Raw genomic sequence first — 16,849 nt, forward strand, 5'->3', positions numbered from 1 at the left:
ACTCTAACCCAGGCAGCATCCTACTAAACTCATCTGCACCCTTTCCAATGCCTCCAAATAATGGGGCAATCAGAATTACACGAAATTGTCCAAGAACTCTGACATTACTCAGGGGAGAGCTGATCACAAATCACTGATGTGGACAAAACAGAAACAAATTATTGGACAGAAGCAGATGCAAAACTGACCCCTCCCCGCTTTCTAACGATGTTGTAACCACTGCCCTAAACCCCAGGTAGAAATTAACCTCTATCATATCCATTAAACACCGTTGGAGGCTAAGTCATTGGGTATATTTAAGGCAGAGGTTTATAGGTTCTTGATTAGTTAGGGCATGAAAGGATACAGGGAGAAGGCAAGAGATCAAGGCTGAGAGAGAAAATGGATCACCCTTGATGAAATGGCAGAGCTGACTCGATGGGCCAAATGGCCTAATTCTGCTCCTACATCTTATGATTTTGTGGTCAAACGTGCCAACATCCATTGGTAGGAAATGGACAGTCAACAATTCGGGCCAAGAAGAAGGGTATCAACCCAAAACGTCAACTTTTCATTTCTCCCCTAGACGTTGCCTGACGTGCTGAGTTGCTCCAGCATTTTGTATGTGTTGCTCAAGATCTCCAGCCTCTGCAGAATCTTTTGTATCTCCATATAGAAAGAGGTCCATCCACTTCTGAGCTGCATTTCCCTGGCTTCAACACACTGCATTTTAAGTATTGCAACTTTGCATAGCTTTCTATCCCCAACCTCAGTTTCTTGTCTGCTAACTAATCTTAATTATATCTTCCTACGAATTCCACAGCTCCTAATCCTCTCAAATAATCTCCAGTCAAAGCCCTTCAGGTAGACTGCATTGCAGCATGCGTCATGAATTCAAAGTATTTGGAGGAGAATTAAGCACGTTGATCATTTCTGAATTCCACATTGATAATTTGCAGCTTTATATAAATGCATGGGTATTACACTCTTAATTACAGACATTATAATGTTTCTATCAGAGTCCACAGATGTTTAATGGACCATAATTGTGCTGACTGTCTCTATAAAAAATGTAAATTACTAAGGACAGTATCTAGTCCACTACCATGTGCTTGTGCATGATAACCCTAAAACACAAAAGTCCTGAAGTCCTAACACACAATGATTTCCATCTCAGCCATTTTTACCTTCCTCCCTTGTTCTGAGGATGCATCCCAACGGGTGTCTTAATTTCCTTTTAGCTTCAATCAGTTACTTGAAGATTTTGTTTATAATTTGACTTGTAACAATCTCCAGTTTGATGTCCGTCTGCTCTTGGTTGGCTATGGTTGCAGTCCGTGGAATTTGGAAGGTTAATGTTCCAAATCCAACTGGGCAGAACTTTCCCCAGTATTAGGACGATTGGACAGACACTAGATGGAAGCCACTTGCACTGGGTTTGGAGTTCAGAAGTAGGTTACTTAACTTAAAAGTTAGTGACAGGTCTCTCATGAGTGGGTGACGCACACAAAATACTGGAGGAACTAAGCAGACTGGGGAGCATTTACAGAGGGGAATAAACAGTGCACATTCCAGGCTGAGACCCTTCATCAGGACCGGACAGGAAAGGGGAAGAAGCCAGAATTAAGTGGGAGGAGGGGAAGGAGATCTTCCTCTGGTTCCCATTCTCCTTCCTCTTCTTTCATGGTTCACGATCTTCTATCAGATTCCTTCTTCAGCTTTTTACTTCTTCCTCGTATCACCTCCCAGCTCCTCACTTCCTTCCCCTCGCCCCCACCCACCTTCCCCCTCACCTGGCCTTAAGAATCACCTCCCAGCTTCTCACTTCATTCCCCTCACCCCCCACCCACCTTCCCCCTCACCTGGCCTTAAGAATCACCTCCCAGCTTCTCACTTCATTTCCCTCACCCCCCCACCCACCTTCCCCCTCACCTGGCCTTACGAATCACCTGCTAGCTGGTACTCCTTCCCCTCCCCCCCCATCTTATTCCAACTTCTGTCCCTTTTCTTTCAAGTCCTGATGAAGGGTCTCAGCCCGAAATATTGTTTTTTTATTCCCCTCCATAGATGCTGCCTGAGCTGCTGAGTTCTTCCAGCATTTTGTGTGTGTGTGTTGCTCAAGATTTCCAGCATCTGCAGAATCTCTTGAGTTTAATGAGTGGTGTTGGGAAAAACTTTTGCACACAGGGTTGGTAAGACTTCTCCTCAGAAAATGACAATTGTTATTAAGTACAGTACTGCGCAGAAGTCTTAAACACAAATACATCGCTAGGGTACCTCAGACTTTGAAGCAGTACTTAACGGGGAGTGGTGAGTGAGTTTGTAAATCTGGCTGCAGCAAAGGACGTTGGGAATGGTGAAGGTGGAGCACCACAGGAGGGGTGTGGAACAGGTGGCAGAGAAAGAGTGCCAGGGATGGGGGAAGGGAGATGGCATGGGTGCAGACACAGCCAGCCTTGAGCCAACAGACATCATTTTATTCAAACAATTGGTTTATTGATCGTTACAGAACGTCTTTCTGGTACTTCCCGCTCCCTCCCCTCTCCCATCCCCCTGTCCAACCACGATTCAAACAATGGGCTAGCAGAACTCAGCAGGTCAGGCAGCATCTATGGACGGGAATAAACAGTCGACGTTTCGGGCTGAGGCCCTTCATCAGGACTGGAAAGGAAGGGGGAAGAAGTCAGAATAAGAAGGTGAGGGGAGGGGAGGAAAAAGTACAAGGTGACAGGTGATCACAGTGAGAGAGCAGTGAGGGAGGGTCTCACTGAACTCGCGTCACAGAGAAGATTTAAACTTCTTCGGGGTAGGCATACCTCAAAGAGACTTCACAGTGGGGCAGTGGCAACAGTACAGTGCAGTACATAAATTACGACAGTATTGTGCAAAGATAACTGTCTCTCTCTCTCTCTCTCTCTCTCTCTATAAATATATATATATATACAGAAGGTGCTTTAGACCTTTGCACAATGCTGTATAAGCTGAGAAAGTTTTGTTATTCAAAGGCATCAGGGGAGTGGTGACTCACCTACTGACACCGCAAGGTATTTCCGTCATCAACAAGGCACAAATTAGAAGTCTGACTGCATACGCTTCACTTGTCTGGACAAGTGGAGCTGCTAAACTTCTTGAAGAAGCACGGCACCTTCCAGGTGAAAGCAGCCCAGCTAAGTGGGAAAAGGCAGAAATTTGCCCTGTGAATTTGTTGCTGGCAAAAATATGAAGTGACAAATCAGCCATAATCCTATTGAGGACAAAGGGTCTGAAAATACTTCTCCAGTCCCATGTTTCTATTCTTCCCTTTAAATCATACGTTTCTTTTACTGTAGTGTACTTGCAACTTTGTCAATGCTTCTTTGTACAGTTTCCTGTAATTTGGGAAACTTTTTCCACTGAACTAAGAACTCATACTCCTTGATGAGGTCACACCCATTTAATTTTATACTGGATTCATCTCATCCAAGACTCTAAGAATATGTTGCAGGAGTAGACAGAAGCTTATTTTGTCAGAAAATTTGCCCAGGGCCAGACCCAAATGTTATGCTCAAACAAGAGAGAATCTGCAGATGCTGGAAATCAAAGAAATACACACAAAATGGTGGAGGAACACAGCACGCCAGGCAGCATCTAGGGAGAGGAATATGCAGCCAACAAGCAACTGGAATAAACAGGATTTCCAGCATCTGCAGAATCTCTTGTGTATTAATTTCTTTAATAATTTCATATTTCCAGTATCTGCATTTTTGAGGATTAAATAATAATACCCTTCATAATTTCCATTTTTGCTTGCTTTAGCAGACCAGGACATATTTCACATTGGGCTGGGGGTTCAGTCACTTTCTAAGATGCTAACCTCCTTCAGACTCCTCTGATAATCTTTATCTCATCTGTTTATCTCACTGTCAGCTTATCGAGGCACAAGAGATTCTGCAAATGCTGCAAATTGCTTGAGTAACACACACAAATTGCTGGAAGAACTCAGCAGGTCAGGCAGAATTGATATAGGCATCCGTTAGTCTCATGAGACTGTGGATTTACGTTTTGGAAGGTTTCCAGGGCGCAGGCCTGGGCAAGGTTGTATGGAAGACCGGCAGTTGCCCATGCTGCAAGTCTCTCCTCTCCACACCACCGATGTTGTCCAAGGGAAGGGCACTAGGGTCGATACAGCTTGGCACTGGTGTCATCACAGTGCAATGTGTGGTTAAGTGCCTTGCTCAAGGTCAAAACACGCTGCCTCAGCTGAGGCTCGAACTAGTGACCTTCAGATCACTAGACCAACCTCTTAACCAGTTGGCCACGCACCAACACATTGATAGAGGGAAATAAACAGTCTAAATTCTGAGCTGGGAACAGGAGTCTCGACCCAGGACATCAGTTGTTTATTTCTCTCTATACATGCTGCCCGTTGGGTGGTGGGATGGAGTTAAGTCCCTATCAAAGGAGGTGTAAGATGCTCCGTCCCTCCGCTAGCCTGCAGGTCACCCTTGGGCAAGGTGTAGCACCTGCTTAACCCCCCGATCTGGGTCACGTGAAGCCATGGGAGCAGGGGGTGGATGGTCGTTTGAGTGGCTGATGCATATCACAAGTCCTGGTTATGTGACCACTGACATCCGGCAGACAACCTCTGAAGATGACTAGGCTCACCAATATTGCAAGGACACAGCCCAGAAGAAGACAATGGCAAACCACTTCGATAGAATTTGCCAAGAACAATCATGGTGAAGACCATGGTCACCCACATCATATGGCACGGCACATAATGTTAATGATGATAACATGCTGCCTGACCTACTGAGTTCCTCCAGCATTTTTGTGTGATGTCAGCTTAACCACCTTCATTGTAAACACAAAGCATTCATCGATAATTTTTACCTCATACTTTTACCTCTACACACTTCCAAAGACAAGAAAACAACCAGATATTGCAGTCACCTCCACCAATAAGGAGGGTCCATTGAGATGAGTTATGCAATTTCCCACATTTCACCAGCACACAGAACCTGTTCTTCCAGGTTACCTCACACCCGACACAACATCTCAAAGTTCACTTGGTATGTGCAAGAGTGACAACTAAGAAAACAGCATGCAAACACATTTAAGCTTGGCTACAGCTGATCTTTCTGAACATTGCACAGGATTAAGATGAAGCTTATTATTAATAGAAGTCTTTGTCAATTGGTGGACACCATCCAATCCATCACAGGCAAAGCCCTCCTCACTGTTGAACTCATCTACCAGCAGCACTGCCATCAACAAGGACTCCCCTCATACAGGCCGTGTTCTCTTCTCCCAGGAAAGAGGTACAGGAGGTTTAGATCCTACACCATCAGGCTCAGGAACAGTTATTACCTTTCAACCATCACACTCCTGAACCGGTGTGGATAATGTCACTCACCTCAATTCTCAACTGGTTCCACTACCTATGGCTCACTTTCAAGGGCTCTACAACTCGTTCTCAGTAGTATTTATTTACTTGTTTGTTTGCACGGTTTTTCTTTTACACATTGGTTGTTTTTGTGTGTAGTCTTTCATTGTTTCTATTACATTTCCCTCTTCTACTGAAGAGTGTGAAGAAACATGAATGATAGAAAAGTAGCAAGCTAGGAGGGATTGGTCTTAGATTAGGTTAGGAGGTCAGTAGAACACAGAACATAGAACACTACGGCATCATAGTCTGGCAAAATACTCGAATGTAACTGGAAATGGAATTGGAATTGGGTTTGATTTATTATTGTCACACATACAGAGACACTGTACAGTTAAAAGCCTGTCTCACATGCTGTTCATCTATCATCTGTCATCATCTAGGTGACAGGTCATCTATCATCATAAAGTGCTTCGAAACGCTGATCGTGTTGTGCATTGACTCCAGCCTTCCAGACAACCTCACTCCGCCACAATTCAGCTACCGCCAAAACAGTGTTGCTAGGGTAATGGAGGAGGCAACAACTTCCTGTGTCATCGATAATGGGCACACACATAATCTGGAAGGAGACAACTGAAAGTGTGGTGGAACTTGATGAATTAGGATTTCAAAGGGGTATTAGATAATTAATTTTAAAACACCAGATCAATGGGGAAACGCCTCTCAAAAGTCCAACCCCATCGTGGGAAATGGAAACAGGTAAGGTCCGCCAACCAGGCTCTGGTGAAGCACTATAGGCCAGCCCCCTGTACAGTGGATGCAATGGATTGCAGAAGTGTTGATGAACTCCAACTGTACCATCAGCTTCAGAGGAAAATAGAGATGGGAGGTCATCAATGGCCTATGATCCACCGGGAGCTAAGGGCCCAACAACGATGAGGAAATTGAAAGAAAACAGGATTAATTAGTTGGAAGTCAATTACTTGGGAGCAAGGATTTATTAGTTGGTAGAAATATTAGAAGAGAGATCAGAAAAAATATATTTCTCTCAAGGAATGTTGAGATTTGGACGTCACTTTCCGTAAGCATGGAGGAAACAGAAACCTTTAGCAGATTGGAAAAAGTGACTTGGTGAGTATTTGAAGACTCATATTATGAACCAAAAGTTGGAATTGGCTGAAAGAACATTTTGGCCAGAAAAACATGATTTGGAAACTGGTTCTCTACTGTACCATAAATGCCTGTGATTAAGAGTCACAGAGTCACACAGCAGAGAAACAGGTCCATCAACCCAAATGATCTATAATTCCCATCCAAATTAATCCCATGTCCCTATGTTTGGCCCAGATCCCTCCAAATCAGTGATTCACAACCTTTCCTATGCCATGGAACAATGCCATTAAACAAAGGGTCCACAGACCCCAGCTCTAAGCTTTTCCTATTCATGTACCTGTCCAAATAATGTTATTGTGCCTGCCTCAACTGCTTCCTCTGGCAGCTCACTCCATATACTATTCATCCTCTGGGTGAAAAGGTTGTCCTTAGATTTTTATTACATCTCTCCCTTCTCATCTTAAATCAATTTCTAATTCTTGATTCCCCAACCCTGGGAAAAAAATTGTGCACATTGACCCTATCTATGCCCCTGAAGATTACTGCTCATTCTCTTATAAGGTGCCAATCTTCTCGACCGCTTCTATAACACAGCCCCTCAGTTCCCAGTAAAGTCCTCGTTAATCTAGTCTTCACTCTTTCTATGTTAATTGCATCTTCCCCAAGGTAACCTGACCAAAGCTGAACACAGTACTCAAAGTGTAGCCTCACCAACATCTTGAACAAATGAAACACCATATTATGAACACTACAGGCCCTTCGGCCCACCATATTGAAGGGTGTCAGCCCGAAATATTGACTGTTTACTCTATTCCATAGATGTTGCATGGTCTGCTGAGTTCCTCCAGCATTTTGTGTGTGTTTCTCTGTGTAAGATGCCTACCTCTGACATCTCCCTTATTCTTTCCTCCACTTACTGTACTGTACCTTAAAATATATCCCAGTTTCTATACTCAGTGCTCCGGCTAATGAAGCCCAGTGTGCCTAAGGTATATGATTTCAAATGGCTGGGTGTGATAGCAAAGAAGTAGCACAAGCACAATGAGTGAAATGGCCTCCTATCCCCTGAGATGGTAAACGCACTGGCAAACTCTCTCTGCATCAGAACCATGAGAATTCTCCATGTCATTAACACAAGAGATTCTACAGGTACTGGAAATCCAGAGCAACACGCACAAAATGCTGGAGGAACTCAGCGGGTCAGACAGCATCTACGGAGAGGAATACATAGTCGATGTTTCCGGCTGTGACCCTGGAAAGGAAGGGGGAATAAACTAAAAGAAGGAGGTGAGGGGACGGGAGGGAATGCAAACTGGCAGGTGATAGGGGAAACGTGGTGAGGAGGGAAGTGGGGGAGGGGTAATGAAGTGAGAAGGTGGGAGGTGATAGGTGGAAGAGGTAAAGGAAGAAGCTGAAGAAGAAGGAATCTATAAAAGAGGAGAGTAGACCATGGGAGAAAGGGAAGGAGGAAAGGCACCAGAAGGGGGTGACAGGCAGGTGAAGAAAAGAGAATGAATAAGAGGGGAGCCAGAATGGGTAAAGGAAAAAGAGAGAAGGGGGAGTTTAAGGTTTAAAGTTAGGTTTGGGACGCGGCTGGTGGCGTAGTGGCATCAGTGCCAGACTTCAGGATGAAAGGTCCCGAGTTCGAATCCAGCCGGCTCCCCTGCACACTTTCCATCTGTGCTGGGTTACGAGCTGGTGATCTCTTTGGAAACTCAGCCATTAGAAGGCAATGGAAAACCTCTGCTGTAACTTGCCTCGTACATGGTTCCCCACTACATCAGAGAGGCGTGGAGGCTAACCGGAGAAACTCCGGATGCGAGGTACCTTTCCTTTTTACCTGAGGTTGAACCTTCCCCTCATTAGATGCTTCCTGACATGCTGAACCCCACCAGTAGTTTTTGTGTGGTATAGGCATCCACTAGTCTTGTGAGACCATGGATTTGAACCTTGGAAGGTTTCCAGGGCGCAGGCCTGGGCAAGGTTGTATGGAAGACTGGGAGTTGCCCATGCTGCAGGTCTCCCCTCTCCACGCCACCAATGTTGTCCAAGGGAAGGGCACTAGGGCCAATACAGCTTGGCACTGGTGTCGTCACAGAGCAATGTTAAGTGCCTTGTTCAAGGACACGACACATTGCCTCAGCTGAGGCTTGAACTAGCGACCTTCAGATCACTAGACCGACGCCTTAACCACTTGGCCAACACTTTATTCAATGTGCGTTATTCAAGTATCATCGTCAGGATGAGTCTGTTTACAAAACAAGTTATGCCCTCGGGCGCAATTGAGTTCCAAACTTACCACCTTCCTGAGTCAGCAATCTCCCATTGGAGTTGTACCACTGAACTTGTGGCGGAGGGTTCCCGCTGACGTTACAGCCTATCGTTACACTGAGACCCTCTTTGGCTATGAGGTGATCCAGCTGGGACGTAATAAAAGGCACTCGTCCGGCCGTCTGCTCTGTCCCATTTATAGCGGTGTCGTTTGCGCCCTGGGCCAGAGCGCACAGCAGGTGGCCGGATGTCAACAGGAGAAGGCAGCATTGCAGGTTGACCAGCGCAGTCATCTCTACTGCCAAGAAGTTGTCACACTGCCCGCCTAGTCTTTTATCGTGTGCGTGAGGGACTTCATTCCCAAATTAAGACACAAATAGTGTTTTTCCTTGGTATGCAGCTGTAGTTTTCAAGTTTCATTGAGGATGGCGCTACCTAGAAATCAAAAAGCACAATCTTAAGGTACGAGCAAGAAAGGGATATTAAAATCCTTGTAGGAGATGAGACCTGTCAGGGAGCTGGGCTTGCAAAACAGTAACTTAAGGCAGGAAGTTACATCAGAATCAGAACCAGGTATAACATTATTAGCATATGTCATGACATTTGCTTTTTGTGGCAGCAGTATATTGCAATACATCGTACTTTTAAAAACTACAAATTACAATAAGAACATATGTGCTCACATATATACTGTATATACAGTACCGTGCCAAAGTCTGAGGCACATATCTATAGCTAGGGTGCCTAAGACTTTTGCACAGTGCTGCATTTGTCAACGTGGAGCGGAGAACAAGTTTGTAAACCTAGCGGGAGTGAAGGATGTTCAGAATGATGAGTGTGGAGCGCCGCGAGAGGGGTGTGGGGCAGCAGACGGAGGAGTGCCAGGAGCTGGGGGTGGCGTGGGTGCAGACACACCCAGATCTGAGACATCGGATTGGACATTTGATTCCAAGCAATTGGTTTATTGATCATTACAGAATGTCTCACTGGTGCTTCCCACTCCCTCCCCTCTCCCTTCTCCTTTTCCCAAACATGATTCCCTCGCTCACTGCCCCCTTCCCACTCTCAGTCCACAATACAGACCCACATCAGAATCAGGTTTATCATCACTCACAATATGTTATGAAATTTGTTCTTTTTTGTGGCAGCGGTCAGAGCAATACATAAAATTACCACAGTACTGTGCAAAGGTTCTAAGCACCCTAACTATACGCATGTCCCTAAGATTTTTGCACAGTACTGTACATATAAATTAAATAAATAGTTCAAAAAGAGAGCAAAATAAAGAAAAAAATAATCAGGTAGTGTTCATTGTCCATTCAGAAATCTGATGGCGGAGGGGAAGAAGCTATTTGTAAAACTTTGAATGTCTGTCTTTATGCTCCTGTGCCTCCTCCTTGACGGTAGCATGTCCTGGGCGATGGGGGTCCTTAATCATGGATGCAATCTCTTTTGAGGCATCACTTTTTGAAGATGTTTATATTTAAAACAAAATTTAAAAAGCATTTGCAGGTACTAGAAAGCAGTAATAAAAACTTCTAAAAAAAACACAGGAAACTCTCAGCAGGTCAGACAACATACTTCCCAGCTCATATGAAGAGTTCCAGACTTGAAACGTGAATTGAGTTTCTTTCTCCACAGCTGCTGTCTCACCTGCTGTTTTCTGTTTTTTTTTGACATTAAACAATAATTCTCCTGGCTTGAATCGTGAGACCGGTTCTGGTTCTAGCACTTGGGAAGCACTTGGGTACATTGAAATTATAGGGGACATAGGTGGAGATAATAGGAGAAAATTTTACCCCATAGAAGAGGTGTCTGTAAATGGAGGGTACAGGCTTGGGGTAAAAAGTTCAGAAACACTCTGAGAAAGATTTCTTTTGACTCAGAGGTTTATTGGAAACTGGACTACTCTTCTACACACCACTGTGGCAACACATAGTTGCTGTCTCCTTCCTGTCAGCTTGAAACAGTCTGGCCATTCTCCTCTGACCTCTCTCATTAACCAGGATGGTGGAAGCAGGAACTCTCACAACATTTAAGAAATTTCTATACAGACACATGAATTGCCAAGAACGTTATTGAGCAACGGACGATCTGTGGGAGGAACTCAGCAGGACGATAACATGCTTGTGGGGAAAGAAGTTGACAACACTCCCTCACACAGATGCTGCTCAACCCACTGCGTTTATCCAGCATATTGCTCGTTGCTCCATAATCTAGCATCTACAGGCACTTGTGTTTCCAAGGAGTTTGACTAACTGCTAGTAAGTGAGATTATTATGTAGTAAATGGATGAATAAACTCTTCTCAGTGGTCAAGCCGGTTACAGGTATCAATATTAACCGATGTTTCGATGACAAACTCTGTCATCTTCATCAAGGAAGATGCTTGGGCATGTCTAGTCCGATGGTATTTATACCCCCAACGTCCATCCTTCCCAATTGGTTAGTCCTCATCCAATCATGTTTCTGCTGTCCCACTTTGATTACAGCCAAATTCCAGTTCTTACTTAGAGCGAGACCTTCATTCTTGTCAAAATTCTTCTTCTGTAGTTTTATTTCAGTGCCTTCCTTCACCAGGCAGTCCAACTGTTCCGCGACCACCAGAGCAGCATACATCCAAAGATTCAATTTAAAACGGAGATGCAGAAGAATGGCTGCCTCCCATTCCTGGACATTCTAGTATGACAGAAACTGGACGGTAGCCTCAGACATGGCGTCTATCACAAACCCACTCACGTGGACTTATACCGCAACAATAACAGCCACCATTCCGCCTCCTGACGTACAGCAGTTCTTTCTACTTTGATGACTGAGCGAAAACTATTTCGGACCCAAAGAGTCTCCCCGAAGAAATGAGACAATTACGCACACATTCCTACAGAACGGCTACAAGGCAAAGGAAATCAATCGGGCACTTAGAAGGGCCATCAGAAAAACTAGGAAACCTAACAACCAGGAGGAACCCATTGCTCCCGCCTGTGTTCCCTATATTTCCATGGTTTCTGGAAGGATCACTAGGAACCTGTAGAAACACTGGATTAATACCATCCACAAACCCACAGGAAAGCTCAAATCACTGCTGATGAGGATCAAAGATGACCAGGAACTGAGGATGGTTGGCCTTTACAGGATTCCCTTGTGAATGCAGAGCAGCAAGTATCAGCCAGACGGGATGCACGGTGGAAACCTGCATCAAGGAGCACAGGAGATGCATCCACTTAGGTTACCTGGAGAAATCAGCCATAGCAGAACATTGCATTCGCAATGACTATAGGATTGACTTTGATGGCGCAAAACTACTGCGCCACGCCAATTGCTTTTGGGAACGTCTGGTGAAGGAAGCCATTGAAGTAAAACTAGAGTAGAAGAATGTTAGCAAAGACGAAGGTCTCACTCTAAGTAAGAACTGGAATTTGAGAAAGCAAAAACCTGATTGGATGAGGACCAACCAATCAGGAGGGATGGACTACAGGGGTATATATCATACCGGACTAGACATTACTAGGCATCATCCCTGATGAAGATGAGAGTTTGTCATCAAAACATTGGTTAAAATCAATACCTGTACCCAACTGGAAGCCTGAGAAGAGTTTATTCGTAGTTTACATGGGGAAAGAATTAGGTCCTTTTTCTAGTAAATGGAATTATTATGCTAGTAAATGGAAGAATGGCTGAGAGGATCATTGAGATCTCCCTACTATCCATCAGGGACATTTATCAGTTTAGCTGTGTACGCGGGGCCCTTAGTATTATCAAGGATCGCATCCATCCATCTAGCATCCTCTGTTTTTCTACCATCAGGCAGGAGACTCCGTTGCATAGAGACAAGAACAGTCAGGATGGAAAACGGCTTCTTCCCTCAGGCCATTCGGCTTCTGAACTCCCTGCCGTGTCACATTCAAAGTGTCACCAGATAATCTGTATTGTATATAAAATATTTAATTTATGCACTTTGTTTATCTATGATTTTATCCTTACTTTCCTAAGTTATTGTGTGTTATTGTGTGCCTTACACCCTGGTCTGCAGAAACATTGTCTCATTTGTCAGTAGACATTTACATAGTTAAATGACAATAAACTTGTCTTGAATTGACTTGACTTAATCTTGATGGGTAAACATAGAGTACGGCATGGGCACGCTGGGTGAAAGCCCTGCTTCTCTGTGAGTGATTCTACTACTTAGGAAAGGGTACAGAAGCTAAGGAAAGATTTAACGAAATTACACTCAGTGGCCACTTTATTAGGTACACCTGTACACCTGCTCATTAGTGCAAATATCTAATCAGCCAATGACATGGCAGCAACTCAATGCATAAAAGCATGCAAACATGGTCAAAAGGTTCAGTTGTTGATCAAACCAAACATCAGAATGTGGAAGAAGTGTGCTGGGAATGGATGTGGAAGTTGAGGCAAGGAAAGGGTTAACATTATTTTCGGGCAAGGACAAATTGCAGATAGAGTGCAGACAGACCAGACAAGAAATGTCTTTGAAGAGTATGGCTTTCGTTTGCACAGCAGCGGGGTTGGAGAAATTTTGCTTTCTGGAGAAGAGATAAGAATATAATGGAAGGACTCAAGGAATACACACTAACTAAGGGACAATTACTTTACCAACTTCAAAGTATTGTCTTGTAGTTTCTGCTGACGTTTAACACCTGTATTGTGAATGGCAATTCATCTTGCAAGTAAGGAATTCAACCACACACAAATAGTCAATATCTGTAACCGCTTGTTAATTCTGTATAAAAGGAGCATTTCTCTGTTCAGACTTCAGAACAGTGCCGTGACAGGGGCCACGCTGTTTTCCTCGTGCACAAGTAAAATAAAGCTTGTTTGAGGAACAAGTCCAATGAATAGGCAATGACATTTCCTAAGGAGGTGCTGGGGGCAGCCCCCAAGTATCGCCAGTTTAGTTATGAGCATGCAGCGGAGAAGCTGGGAGTATGAGATGCTGTGCGGAGATCTGATTGAAATATTCCAAATCAGGAAACAAAATGCTTCCCATTGGTTGATGGGTCAGGAAAAAAGCAACATGGAATGAAAGGAACTAGCAGAGGAACCACAAGTAGAGCGGATTTATCTCTGCGCGGTGAGTGGTTTACATCTGGGCTGCCGGGAGGATTCGTGGTGGTAGGTTCAATCGTCGCATTCCAAACTGAGCAAAGTTAAGTATTGGACTGGGACCAGGTGAATGTCTGATGTCAAATGACCTCTTTTAGTATCCTAACGTTCCTCTGATTATGTGTCAGACTCATTAACCAAAGAGAAAAGCTTTATTTCCTGATTTAAAGTACTTCTATCAGATCTCCACTGTAAGCCTATGACTAAATGGCGATCATTGCAGGCTGCCCCCCAGTAATCCTTAAGTGCGTTTGCTGTTAACACAAATGATGCATTTCACTGTAAGTTTCAATGTACATGTGATAAGTAAATCTTAATATGAAAAATCTGAATCAGATTAACGTTCCTCATCCATAGAATCATGTCCCCAGCCTTTAGATCTTCCTTGAAATTTGGAAACTCATGCTGGACACAATATAATAACTCTTATGTTCTACGTTCTATGTATGATGCTCCAAGCCCTCAGCAGGTTAGGTAATATCTGTGGATAGAGTACAGGAGCTCATGTTTCAGATATGAGACCCTTCCCACAATAAGATGATTGGCCCGGACATTTTCTTGTGATCACAAGACCCTGTTAGATATTGGTAATGTACTGTGCAATACTGTGAGTCCTATTCATTAGTTCATTAGTGAGACCGTCGGCGGGAAAGATACGCTGCCTCAGTTGTGACGCGTACAAGGCCCCTGTGCCTCGGGTCAACCTGTTGCAGTCACCGGCGAAGGAGACACCGGTGATGGCTGTGTGCCGCTGGATTGCGTGTTGGGTTGGGAGCAGGCCCCTCCCAACAGTGCTGCCCTCCAGTGTTTGCTCCCGGGAAGACAGGCTGGATTGCGTTTGTCTGCAGGAGGTGAGAAATGGGCACAGCTTATTCGTGCAGAAACAGTGGTCCAGGCCAGCAGCCATGCTCCGTAAATCTACAGGCCATGACACTCAGGGACTTGGGCTATATTATTATTTTTTATATTTTTTGTAACTATGTTTTTCTGCTATAATTATATGTGCTATGCATGCTGTGTAAGACTGTTGGTATTATGATTTACACCTTGGCCCCAGTGGAATTCTGACTCGTTTGGCTGTATTCCTGTGTATGGCTGAGTGACAGTTAAACTTGAACTTGAAATAGGAGCGTGAAGGATACTTGGACTGATACATGGTTAGAAAATGTCTCAAACGATACGGACCAAATATGGGCAAATGGTCAGCTTTGGTACATTGAGCAAGAAGGCCCATTTCTGTGCTGTGCTGTATAACTGTGCTGTCTGGTGCTAAATGTTTTCCAGCATTCTGTTTTTATTTTATCAGCCAGTTATCCACCAGCTTATCTACATCTCCTTGAAGTCTATTATTATCCTCTGCACAGTTCACTAAGCTTCCAAGTTTCTTATCGTCGTAAGTACACTGTGCACTGTCAAGTCCAGCCTTCAACATGTAGCTAAGTAAAACAGTGGTCCCAAAACTGCACAGAGCACTCCCTTCCAAGTCCAATATTGATCCACTACGACACTCAGTTCTAGAGAGGGGCCAGAGAAGATTCACAGGATGTTCATCAAGCTCCTTCGCTCCATTCGCCTCAAAAGCAGCATCTTCCGGTGTCTAAGAATTTCAGTTCAACTTCTCACCTCAACACGTCAATCCAAGGCCTCCTCTGCTACCCGGATGTGACCAAACTCAAGAATGAAGGAGCAACATCTCATGTTCTGTCTGGGTAGCCTCCAATCTGATGACATGAAAATCAATTTCTCCAATTTCAGTATTTTCTGTCCCCCCCACCTTCACTCACTTCCCTCTTCTCTTTTTCCATTCCCCCTTCTGATTACGCCCTCACCTCTTCTCCTCACCTACATATTACCACCTTCTAATTTCCCTCCTCCTCCTTCCCTTTCTCCCATGGTCCACTCTGTTCTCCTATCAGATTCCTTCTTCTTCAGTCTTTTACCTCTTTCACCTATATCCCCTCCCAGCACCTTAGTTCCTCTCCTCTTCCCTACCTACCTACCTTCCCCTTACCTGTTCTCAACAATCACCTGCCAGCTTGTACTCCTGCTCTTCCCACCACCTTCTTATTCAGGTGCCCGGCCCCTTCCTTTCCAGTCCTGATGAAGGTTCTCAACCTGAGACCTTGAGTGTTTATTCCCCACCATAGATACTGCCTGACTTGCTGAGTTCCTCCGCCATTTTGTGTGTGTAATTCACGAGATTTTGCTTGACTGGAGCTTGGCAGTGTAGGCACGACCTGGACAGCATGGGTTTGTTTCCCCGAGAGCAGAGGAGCCTGACGGATTGACAGAGGTTTATAAAACACTGAGCTGGATAGACAGGGTGGACAGTAAAAATCCATTTCTACTGTCTAAACAAGAAGGCCCGAGAGCGTATCGAAGTGACTGGGCCATGGGTCCAAGAGCGAGGAATGGCTGAGGTTTGAACTATTTAAGCACTGGGCCGGATTGAAAAGGTCAGGGTGTCTGGGCCAGAGGTGAGGAACTGGCCGTTTCAGCTCACTGCACCGCGAGGCTTACTCGTCTCTGTGCTGAACTCAGACTGCAGTGACGTCTGACTTTGCATCTGTGGACTCACTTTCGTGAACTTCAGCTGCTTGCTTGTGTTTGTTTGGGTGTTTGACTGTCGTCTTTTTAATGGGTTCAGTTGGATGTCTTCATTTTGTGACTGCTTGTAAGGAGATGAATCTTACCTTGATAATAAATGTACTTTGACTTTGATAAGTTTAAACTTCACTGCCATTGAAGTAGAAGAATGAGAGGGGACTTTATTCAGACATACAGTACTATGCAAAAGTCTTAGGCACATATATATATATTTATATAGAAAGGGTGCCTAAGACTTCTGCGTAGTACTGTATTTGTCACCGTAGAGCGGAGAGCGAGTTTGTAAATCTGGCGGGAGCAAACAATTTTAGGAATGGTGAGGGTGGGGCGCTGCAGGAAGGGTGACAGAGAGGGAGTGCCAGGGGTGGGTGCAGAAACACCCAGCCCTGAG

General features: G+C 44.6%; 1 protein-coding gene across 1 annotated transcript in view; it reads right to left on the bottom strand.

Moving 5' to 3' along the window:
• mfap3l (microfibril associated protein 3 like) overlaps positions 1–16,849 on the bottom strand; it is a 43,348-nt gene that overhangs the window by 23,800 nt on the left and 2,699 nt on the right. Inside the window, exon 2 of the mRNA XM_063049491.1 lies at positions 8,757–9,163. Coding sequence (XP_062905561.1) covers positions 8,757–9,021 — 265 coding nt within the window. The 5' untranslated portion in view covers positions 9,022–9,163. The remainder of the gene's footprint in view (positions 1–8,756; positions 9,164–16,849) is intronic.

Source organism: Mobula hypostoma, chromosome 5, assembly GCF_963921235.1.
Source record: "Mobula hypostoma chromosome 5, sMobHyp1.1, whole genome shotgun sequence".
Lineage (NCBI taxonomy): Eukaryota > Metazoa > Chordata > Chondrichthyes > Myliobatiformes > Myliobatidae > Mobula > Mobula hypostoma.